We start from the raw sequence: 12,524 nt of genomic DNA, 5'->3' as shown, positions 1-12,524 counted from the left end.
AACCAACAGACTGCCGAAAATCTATCGGGCTAGTTTTATGCTAATTATTAAATAAATTACGTAATCAATTTGGTACTAGAGGTAAGCGTTAGGCGCCATCTCTTATTAATATTAATAATTATAAATAATTTTAATTATTTATAATTAATATTTTTATATATAATTAATATTAATATAATTAGCATAAAACTAGCCCGATAGATTTTCGGCAGTCTGTTGGTTGTAGCTATATTATATATCGGGTTGGAGATGTTTGTATAAAACTGTACAGTGTAGACATAAAGTCCCTATCTACTTTAATAAAATACATTATAAATAATTTCAATTTCAATTATAGAATGAAAGATTAGTAACAATTGTCTAATTATCATGGTTAGGGTTTGACGTAGTGACTGTTAGTATCTCCACGTAGCTCAAATCATTCAGTGGCATTTTGTATATGTTTGCATAATTTCTAGATCACAGTATTTTTAAACTATGAAAATGTTTTTATTTTTTTAAAATTTAGTCTATTAAAGTGGCAAGCTTTCGTGGAACAGGATATTTAGAACTGAAAGGTCAACCATTACCTCAAGATTCTAGTTTTGGGTTTTCATTTCAAACAAATCAAAAAGATGCTCTTCTATTATTGTCAGTATTTGAAAGAAAAAGAAGTCCAGACAATAGACAAAAGGTAAGTAATAGATATGGAAACATTTTTATCTATTTCTAAATCAATAAAGAAATACATATATATATATCTTGTGTATCAAAAGTTGTGCAGTTCATTCTTAAGCATCTTGATTATGTACAATAGCCATTTATCTTTTAAATATATTGTATTTTTTGCCTTATAAAATGCACTTCTGTACACAAAAATCTATCTGAAAACTAGAATGGACCTTATACTAAGAAGGATATTTTCTCCAAAAAATTGATGTAAAAAATGTGATGTGTCTTATAAGGCAAAAGGTATGGTTATTAAAAATAACAAAGGTTATATAATTTTGCTTCTTATCTATCATAATAATCAAAATGTTTTATAATTACACTTAAAAATATTTTTGATATAAATTTCAGCACTATTATTTTATTGCAATTATTGATGGAAAGTTGGAAGTTAAAGTTAATAGCGGTAACGATATTAGTGAAATGTCATCTGATGTTACTATCAATGATGGAGAATATCATACAGTGACACTTATTAAAAGAAAGAGAAAGTAAGTTGATACATAATAACTTTGCATGTTATTTTAATTATTAATATATATTTGAAGTAATTTTCATAAAGAGAAAAGAGTAATTTTATTACAAAAACAATTTCCAAACCTTCAAGAAATCAAAAATGTTTATAGTGCATTTAAAGCATAACATTTCAACTAAAGAATTATAAATAAAATATAACTTTCAATGTTAACCTATGTTTCTATTAAGACAAAGTTTTGTTTGTTATTTATTTAAGATAGTTAAAAATACAAAATTTAATATGTGCAGTAATTGTCCAGGAGTACAGGTATCTGAAGTATGGCCCTGTACACACTAGGCGTTTTTCAACGTGCGTTAAACGCCAAGCTAACGCGCGTTAGCTCGGCGTTCAGCACTGGCTCAGTTTGGAAATGGATGAGAAAGTAATTGATTGTGTGTGCTCCTCCATCATCGCTATAAGGCAGCACATATATCTCAAAGCGCCCATAAAGTGCCCGCAAAACGTGCATTTTAACAAAAATCTATAAACGCGTGTTTGGCGTTTGAGTGTGTACGGCTACATAGAACTCTTGGTTCTTTAAAACGCACGTTGAAAAATGCCTAGTGTGTACAGGGCCTATTTGTATGGAAATAAAATGGATAGTGTATTAAGTGTACTTCTTCTCCATCATCATTGGGATAACAAATACAAAATAATCAGGCTGTAATTTTTAAAATGCAGGCCTATAAATTTTGATTGGTGTCTTTTGTCTGTTCTTCAATAATCTCGAAAGTTGAGGGAGCTAGATGAAAGTCGAGATCACATGTGGAAAGCTTAGAGATAGAAGGTCCCAATTGACTATACAGTACACAGATTTCTGGTCTGGACTGCAAGTCACATGATTTCACTTAAAATTTTTCTCCAGGACAGTTAGATAGATGACCAGCATGGCTCAACTGTTATCAGGAAAACTATGATGTACTGTACATGAGAAAGACATTACTAAGATTGAAAGCACATATTTTAAATTAAATAAATTATGATTAAAAATTTCAGCCTGACATTATGACAATGCCACAATAATAAGCTAACTAAAACTGAAAGCATTACTACTGCAGTTAACAACACTCGTAAAGAAAACTCAAACTACTTGTGATTATTTAAATATGGCCAAGTTTTGTTCATTTTTCAGATTAACTATTTAATGTAACATAAAGAATAGTGATAATTGAAGAAGTATTCTAGTTAAGACAGAAAAACAATTTAATATTGATATAGAATGAATAGAAATCTTAAATAGTTAACATAATAAAAGTAATATATATATATGAATAAACAAATAGATAACATTATTTAATTGATGGGATTGTATTCAGCAAAGACTAGTTGTTCTAGTCTTTGCTGAATACAATTTACTCTTAGTTCTAGCTTGTCTTAAATCCAGATCAAAAAAGGAAAAGCTGACAATAGAAAGCACTATACAGGTATACCTCGCCTTACGTTGGTAATTGGTACCAGGAGAGACGACGTAAGTTGAATTTACTTGTCTCCGAATCTACTTGTCACTAGGCTAAACCATAAATTACCATTCCCAGTTCTGTATTTTATTAATTAATGCATTTTTAATAATATATGGTTAATAAGGATTTATTTTAAGCTTACAAACAAATAAATTTTAGTTTTTAATATAGTACAGGTAACCCCCATATAACATGGCACTTCTATAGCACAGATTCACTCTAACACGGTTCGAGAATTGGGAACATCCCCAGTATAACACGGTGGTTTTATAGCACAGGTTCATTCTAACACATGCTATAAAACCATCCTCGTACAACATGAAATGTAATAAAGGGTGTGTTCTTTTATACTTCCACGTAACTCCGTGCGAGCATTCTAATTGTTTTCGTGGCTACTTTGAATGCTCTTTCAACAATAATCCATTTAATGGTTAAATTTTACAATTGGGACCCTTCTTTTGCCTCTAAAAGCTCATTTTAGAATTATAGATTCCTCCATCACGATACTATCAATAGTGTGGGCGCCGCCATCTTTCTTTCACTGTTGTTCCTAAATGCCTACAAACAGTAGCGCACTCCCATTGCAGAGTGACAGCTATTAACGAACGCACCCAAAGACTGTTACCAGTTGATGATGCTTATGCTGAGATCATCATATAGGATGAATAATCCTCTGGTAAAATATTTACTTAAATAATAAATAAGTATTTTACCTATGANAAATAAATAATGATTTAATATGTTTTTAAGTTTTAAATATATATTAATGATATTAAAAAAATTATCATTAAGTTATTTCAATTTTAATAATTCAGTACATATTTTAGGCAATTTCCTTAACTGTAGCTTGTTCAATTTGTACAAGTATATACAATAATTCTAGTTCTGAGGCATGAGATTCAAACTAGAATTTTTCTCCATGACAGTAAATTTAAAATAGTGTAGTAACTGCAATCAGCTTGATTACCATTTATTATGTGTTGATTACAAAAAAAAATAATGATAAAAAAATTATCCTCTTTAAGAAAATATTGGCAATATCATTAAAAAAATTGATACAAAGATTACTACCAGTAAGATGATTAATGCTGTATTAATTCTTTTCATTGACTGATACAAATAACTTGTAACTAAAACTTGTTCAGTTATATATTTGCTAGTAATTAAATTTAAAACACTTTTGTTGGCTGCTGATACAATTGAAATTGCATCATAAACAAATAGCTTTATGCCTATAAAGAAATATAAATATTGAAGGTTATGTTTGCTACATAGTTTTTTCCTGAAGCGTATATACTCCTCGTCAGATGTTGCATGTAACTATTTAAGCACTGAAGAGTTCTTTTTCTATGCCTGGAAATGAAATTGTTTATACTCTTCAGGCTACAAGGGGAATTTATATAGAAAAATTAGTCAATTTTCCCTTTGGCTGATTTTGTGCGTAAAGAATTAAAATTGGTTTTAGAGCACAGAGATGATATTTATGATAAATCCTTTTTTTTTCTCCATGTTCGTATGTAGTACATGATGGCTTATTATTATAACTTAATCTTTAAATCTCACTGATCGTCATCCATGGCTCACACTAAAAATAGATGTATTTTATTGTTTTATAAAACTTGCTCAAAAGATTCTTTTAAATTTTTCAACTTAAATATAGCCTGAGAAATTTAAAAGCATATTTATATGCTGGATTTTTTTGGCTGCTCCAAATATGGTGCACCAGTGATTCTCAAAGTGGGGGTCGTGAAAAATATTTGGGGAGGTCTCAGAAAAATTGATGACAGATCAATTTTTTCAAATATTTTATAAATTTACTATGGATTCGTGTTTAGAAATAGATTCTTTTTGGCTTAGTAAGAAAGCAGAGTATCTACTACTCTCTGAATTAGCAATGGCAGTTCTCTTACCATTTGCAACCACTTATTTATGCAAAATGGCATTTTCAGTAATGGCCAACAACAAAACAAAGCAGCGCTCTCATCTTTGCAACATAGAAATCACTATGAGACATGCACTGACTGATATTAAACCCATGTTTAATTTATTGTGCCAAAATAAGCAGACTCATCCATCACATTAAATTTAATATAAAATATATTTAACTTAACTAATTGAGTTTACTAATGTCGAAACATATACATAGAATATTTTGTTCAAAGATAAGTTATTAATTTTTAATGAAACTAAAAATAAATCTGCTATTAAAATTATGAGTGTTTCAATGCAATTAAACAAAAGAAATTAACTCCTTCTGAATTTAAATTAATTTCCCCCTTCAGGATGTGTTTCTACACAAACCCATTCTTCAGGGGATTCTTTGAAATTTTTAAGTGCAAAAGGGAGGTCATGGACCAAAAACTTTGAGAAACACTGGTACACAATGGTAAAATGTCTTATTTGTCTTATAGTAGCTTGAACTTTACTTTGGTGTTGAGTCACTAGCAGAGTACAGTAGCCAATACGAAAAAGACAAAAATGCACCATGTGTGGTAGGTACGTAGAGTTATGAATGTGTTTATGAACCATTGGATGTAGAAAAGACAGAAATTTGATAGTTTGGTTGCACCATATCTGTTCAATCAATTATTAGTCATATTTTTCTTGAAAAAACTGAATTCCATAGCATTTTTTGCAGTTTGTGGAACTATTAAACACTATCAAAATGATTAGAAATTATACCAATAACAGGATGTAACATGCCATACAACCATAGAATTCATGACAACAATCCAGAAATTCTTTGTTGATTAGATAATTTTGAAAAGTTTGTGCCATCAGTTACCTGAATTAACAACCTCTAAATTTTTTGTGAAATTTTCTTGAGGAATGAATATATTGTATCAAACCTTTCCCGTAAATATCATAAATGAAATCAGACACATTAACAGCATAATGTTAAAATATACTATCAAAGACATGAAGCACTGTATCCAAACATATATTGGCACATGATGTAAGATTCAACATGATATACAACAGTAGTCAAGCTAATATTTTTACTTTTGGTGCAGTTTCCAATTTATAGCCAAATATTTAAAATTCATTTTGTATGAATTTTTTTAAAAGGTTAAAATAGTTGATTTATTATTAAGGTTTTCTTCCATATGTTGCTAAGATAGCTTATACTCAATAAAAGATGACACGTTAAGTTTGGCAATAATAGTTTTGTATAAACAGTGCGACTCACATTAACCAGTTGACCAGTGTGCATATGATTAAAACTTGTAAATGTTTTCGTAGCCCCTTCTGGACTCTTCTTCAGGCTTCTTTTTTATTCAAACAAGCTGGCAGTTAACATTTGAAAATAAATTGAATATCCTGCCTGAAGAACCTTGAAGAAGAGCTCAGAAGTGGCTATGAAAACATTTGCAAGTTTTAATCATATGCACATCAGTCAACTGGTTAATGTGAGTTGCACTGTTTATGTTCATCCTGGTGTGTTGTGCAGTTAAATAATTTTGCTATGTTATTAATTGTAAGGGATAATCAAAAAGTTCCTTTTTGAGGACTACAACACCTGGTATTCATTCCATTTAGAAGAAGTTGTCACTGACATTAAGGAAACTATCCCACTGATGAACTGGGTTAACAATACTTATCTGATAGAAGTTGGTTAGTTAATGCTTTAAAAATTATGATACAGCCCTCATCACATCATTGTTCAACTGGAATAGTTGTTGCTATTTCAGACTTTTTCAGAGGAATGAAAGTGTAAAAGCTGTATGAAGAAACCTGGACTTTATAGTGGGTGTTCCCATTTAAGGGTGCTTAAGATTGTCCAATTTCTGCTTAACAACATTGTCATGGCCTTCATGAAACTTTGCAAACTATTCCACAATGATGGTTTGGACAGGTACACTTCCTCATAGATCTTTGTCCTTCTGCATCCAAAAACAAGATAATGGCATGTTGATCTGATTTTGTTATATCTGATAGCAATGATATATACTGCGCATGCCACACACAATTTTAAGTGTAATGAATACCTTATTAATCACAAGACTAGATCACTGACTTTGTATTAGCTCATACTGAACATGGCATATCATACATGTGACTGCAGTGCTATCAAACAGAAACTTTTTGATCATCCTTTATAAATTAGAAGAAAAGTTTTTAAAGATGTAGATGATAATTTTTTTTATGTTTACAAAGTCAATATTTTTTAATGTGTTTAGTATGAACTATTCCATTTCTAAACAAAGATAGGGTTTAAAGTATTGTTCTTTGTTTTCTAGATGTTGAGTTTGAATGTCTTTAATCTATTTATCAGTATTCTACAGTTCCATAATTCTGATAAATTTTAAAATTTTTCATTATTTTTTTAATTAATTCCTTCTCTAGGACAACTTGCAGTTGAAGATGAATTCCTTGAATCTACAATTCAAAAAGGAGGTCCTGCAACACTAGATATTCAAGACAGTCAACTCTATTATGGTGGCGTACCACCAAATTTCTCTACATCAAAGTTAGTTTTTAGGAATTTATTTAAAAATTTATCATGATATAAATAATTTCATTTACCATTTTATAATATGAATTGACATCAATATAACATTAAGAAATGAAATCAAATCTGGATCCTTCAGAGCCAACAGCCATGAAAGATCCAGATTTGATTTTAGGCTAGATGATCTGGCATAACCCATGAAAATTTTGACATTTCTCACTATCTTGCCACTAAATTGATGTCCTTGTCAAACTAATACGTTTCAAAGTTCTTGGTGTCCACAGAGAGGAAAAAAAACAAATAAAATTATTAAAACACACAACTTTTCACAGCTAATATTTTTCAATATTAAGTAGTCCTTGTTAATATACAATTAATTATTTAATTCTATCTATTTAGTTAGTTCTAAATATTTATATTAATTAGTATAAACTAAGATATCTTTGGAAACAGGACTCAAAATGACAGCTACATTATTAATCATATTATCCAAGCTCTGGATAACATATCTGATAATCAAAATTTGCTTCTATTCAACAAATGTATATAATTTAAAAGTATTGTATAATATACAGTTCATATTCTAGTAATATTTAGTTCCTTAAAATACAATGTATATATTTAACACTATTTATAAGTATACATTGTAATTATTATTAAGGCATAATAATTACAATGTATATATGTGTGTCTTATCACGGTCTTGAATGCTGATGTCTTAAAATGGAATGGAGAAGGATAGCAGAGCTTTAACATACCTCATATATACATATCCTCACACTCATAATCCAAAAAGGGTGAGCAGCAGACAAAAGGAGACTACAATCTTACACATTTAAAAAATACAGTTATAACATAAAAATAACACATACTGTGTAGAAACATTTTTCTTGCATCCATTGTGTTCAGCCAAGTCCATAATGGACCAACCAGATGAAGATGGATGGAAAATGACATATTTGTATCAAACCATCACAAAAATTTCAGGATCTGGCTTAGACATGAATTTAACAACATAGCTGATGCTATAGAATGCAATGCTACTCTTAGAGCAGCATTGCATTCTATATATATATATACATACATACACTCCTGTGATCAAAAAGTATCAGGAATAGTTGAATAGTTCAATAAAATGCAAGATTTGAATTTATTTATCATAATTTATTTCATTCCCTTCAAAGTTATCCCCTCCCATTGCAATTCACTTATGTCAACATTTTTTCCAATCCTCAAAGCATGTTTTTAAAGTCATTTTCATAAAATTCCTTCAGGAGTCATAGCAAATTTTCTTTTATGGTATCAGTCAACTCAAAACATTGACTATGAAGCAACAATTTTAGTCAAGGAAACAAGAAAAAGTCACATGGTGCCATGTCAGGTGAATTCAGAACTTGCAGAACCATATTTGTTGAATTTTTGGCCAACAAGAGCAGGTGCATTGTTATGGTGCAAAATTCATGAATTTTCTTGCCACAAATCAGGTCATTTTCTATGAATTGCTTCACACAAATGACACAAATAATAATTTTTGTTGACAGTTTGGCCAGTCAGAAGAAATTTATGATGAACAACACCATAACAATCAAAGAAAATAGTCAATATGACCTTGATTTAATGTGATCTTTTCAGTCTTGCTCCACCTTACAAGTGTCTTTTACTTGATTGTTGAGCTGTTTTGGTGTCAAAAGTGTAGATCCATGTTTCATTGATCTATAACACTTATAACATATTGATCTATGCACTTTAAGAATAATTTGCCACGAGAAAGCATTTCCTTGGCCAGTATTTTTTTTTTTTGTTGATTTATTTATTTTTTTCTGTCAAGTAAGTGTGTTGGCATGAATTCCATACTACGTTTTTACACAATTTGAGAAAATCTTTCATTTTTAAAATATTGGAGGATAATGCAACTTGCAATGAAATTAAATAAAAGTACAGTGGAACCTCGGTATACAACCTTAATCTGTTTCTGATGTTTGGATTTATACCGAATTGGACGTATACCAAACCAACCTTTCCCATAAGAAGTAATGTAAAAATGATTAATCCGTTCTCGTGAAAAAAATGGCTAGCTTTAAACACCTCGCTTTCCCGGCTAGTTCATGCTTGATTTTTCATGAGATCAGCATGTTTCTTTTTAGCTTTCTCGCAAATAATTGCTCCCAATACGATGTCGCCAGCACACTGTTTTTCAGTTATCCAAAGCAAAAGCAATCTCTCGACATGATCTAAAGTCTTCGATCTCTGTTTAGAAATTGATTTAACTCCTTTCGCAACGTTAGCAGATTTAATAATGTCTTTATTTTTCGTGATTGTCGATATCGTCGTTCTCGGAATACGGTATGCAACAGTTAAATCTCGACCACATGTACCACCTTCATATTCCTCAATCTCTTTTTTCAGTTCCATTGTGATTCTAGTCATTTTTTAAGTTTTCTGTTGATTTTCAGTTATCTTTTTGTAATTCATGATTAATAAAAGTAATAAAATTTTACTTACAAATTAAAATCAGAAGAAATTTAACAAAGTTATAAACTGTGGCACCGCGAACGTCTAGCCTGGTCTAGTATACCGATAGTGCTACTTGTTTATAGATGGCGCGTATAATTGAATTAAGTCGTATACCGAGTAAAATTTGTTTCGTCCAAACAGGACGTATTTCGAATTGGACGTATTCTAAAGCAGACGTATACCGAGGTACCACTGTATCTTAAATTTTTACAGAAAGTTTTGCACAAAATTTTTTTATCTCAAAGGTCTGTATAAGGCCTACATTTCAAGCTTGCATTCTACCCATAATATACTCCTACTAGTATGACAATTTGGCATCAACTGTATTCACAGAGCAAAACAATAATTTTCTGCTACGTATCACTGTTCTACTCCTGATCATTCAAGGGTTACTGTAGTTTTCTCATCATAATAAACCTTGGGTGTGTTGAGTGACACATGCCAGACCCAGTACATTCAATTCAAGAGAATAGCAATAATATTTCCAATTATTAAATAAAAATTAATTGATACTAAAATAAAATCTTGACCAACAGTATTTACATTAAAATACTTATATAAATAAAATTTACTAAATCTACAAAATTGTCTTCATGTTCTGTCGTTATAAACATCAATGACTTCCAAAAACAATTTTCAGTTAGAGACAGTCTTTTATTTGAGGCTATGTCTCCACATTAAAATGCAAAATGGATAAAAACGTCCTCTGGTGATTATGCCAATAATATAATTCACAATAAAGTTCATTGTGAATTATAGTAGCAGTCTCAAATAAAAGGTCATCTGCGTAACTGAAAATTGTTTTTGGAAGTCACTGGTGTTTGTAACAATGGAACACAAAGACAATTTTGTAACTTCAGTAAATTTTATTTAAATATTTTAATTAGTTGATACTTTTACTATTGTTTATTGTATGCATCAAATGTTCAGTGAAGTAAAACATTTTTTTCCTGTCATTTATTTATTTATTTTATTCTATTCTGATGATGATAATAAATTAAGCTTGTTATATGTATTTAAGTTCATAGCATTTTTAATTATTATTTTTTAAAATTTGAATGAGTAGAAATTTTACATTTTAATATTTCTTTTCTAGTTGGCCTGAAATTACATTTCAGAATTTTCTTGGTTGTATGAAAGATCTGCAAATAGATACGACGCCCATTGATTTGTTGAAAAATGTTGCATATGGAATAGAAGGAGGCTGTATAGATAAAGTACATAATTTTTCATTTATTTTCTATCTTCTATTAATAGCAATAATTTATTAAGCATTATATTTTTGTATCATGGTTTTCATCATACTTTTCAGTACTCTGTACTTTTTATTGAGATGGAGAGTTAGTGAAGTCTCTTCTGTATGGCTTACAGAATTGTCTTTGTTCTCAAAATATGATTGATTGATTTTGATTAAACTTTGCCATTTTCCATTAGTTGTAATGAGGAATCCAAAAATGTAATAAAAAACTTAGCCTTCACTTCATTTTCAAGGTATAGTGGGTCAAAGTGACAATGTCCATGCTGCCTAATGGAATTTAGGGAGCAAAAATAAAAATAAAAATGCATTGTGTGCACCTAATGGAAAATAGATACCAAAAATAAAGAAAATTCAAGAACAAAGCAATTGATGCCAAGTGAATGTAGGGATTGCCTGTCTGTGTCCAGCAACCTTTTTTTCAGATCACACACACACACACACTCTCTCTCTCTCTCACAGGCATATCCTTACATACACATTCAAACATGTAATAGTGCTCAGATTAGATGGACCAAAAGATAATTTGTAGGTACAGTATTAATACTAATTTAAAAATTTTTAACTACAAAAATGCACTCATCTCAATTCTATCATGATACGACAGTCACACAATATCCATAGTAACATATCTTATTACTTCCTTCCTTATGTAATTTAATCTCAGTTACTATTATTTTACCCTTTGTTTAGAGCACTTCTTTATTGCATCTTAAATCTAGTTTTATATTGGCATACAAATTCCACTTTGTCCTGCTTTCAGAACTGTTCAATTAGTTTGTTTGGAGTTGAAAATATCTCAAATCTGGTCAAACAAACTGAAATTTGACAAATTGAATTTTCACAACCAATATTCAAAATATTTTCAACCAATCATGTATTAATTCAGTTTTTTGTCAGGTAGTAAGTAGCATCAAAGCTAACAACAATTTCTTTGATTAGTGTTTGTTTTGTTCATTCATAGTGGTTAGTTAGTATGAACCTACCTTAAAAACTCTTAGTGTGATAATATGCAGTTAGCAATAAAAGAAATTTATAGCTTTTCATTTGTGTACTTAACTACTATCATTCATAATGAAATGCTAAGTTATTAAGATGTTTTTCTGTTCCTTATAACATTATAGTCAAAATAAATTTATATATATTCACTTTTAATTATGATTATTACTATAAAAATTTATAGTTGGTGTTATATATTTTCTATTTCTTCCATTATACAAGGCATTTTTCAAAGATGTCACTAAACTTTAATAATCATTCTATGGGTCATAAACATTGCTATAATTTCAAAATGGAGCATTTTCAGTGATGTTTTAAAATTAATTATAATTAAATTTTTAGTTGTAAATTTTTATTACATACAGATCTAATAAAAATTAATAGCAAGCTATGGTTTTGATGTCTGTTTTTATGGAATATCAATTAGACTTCTGATTGAATATACGGCTCTAATTTGTTTTCAAAAATCTGAATGTAAAACAAATAAAACTGTACAACCAACAGACTGCAGAAAATCTATCGGGCTAGTTTTATGCTAATTATTAAATAAATTACGTAATCAATTTGGTACTAGAGGTAAGCGTTAGGCGCCATCTCTTATTAATATTAATAATTGTA

The 12,524-nt window shown here is 29.8% G+C and overlaps 1 protein-coding gene across 1 annotated transcript in view; it reads left to right on the top strand.

The window, feature by feature from the left end:
- Positions 1 to 12,524, top strand: part of LOC111637289 (laminin subunit alpha-1-like) — a 136,137-nt gene that overhangs the window by 117,812 nt on the left and 5,801 nt on the right. Inside the window, exons 58-59 of the mRNA XM_023382763.1 lie at positions 509 to 673; positions 1,060 to 1,199. Coding sequence (XP_023238531.1) covers positions 509 to 673; positions 1,060 to 1,199 — 305 coding nt within the window. The remainder of the gene's footprint in view (positions 1 to 508; positions 674 to 1,059; positions 1,200 to 12,524) is intronic.

Source organism: Centruroides sculpturatus, unplaced genomic scaffold (genome assembly GCF_000671375.1).
Source record: "Centruroides sculpturatus isolate CEXI.00-Female unplaced genomic scaffold, Cexi_2.0 scaffold1084, whole genome shotgun sequence".
In the NCBI taxonomy this organism is placed as follows: Eukaryota; Metazoa; Arthropoda; class Arachnida; order Scorpiones; family Buthidae; genus Centruroides; species Centruroides sculpturatus.
This window is presented reverse-complemented; position numbering and strand designations above follow the sequence as displayed.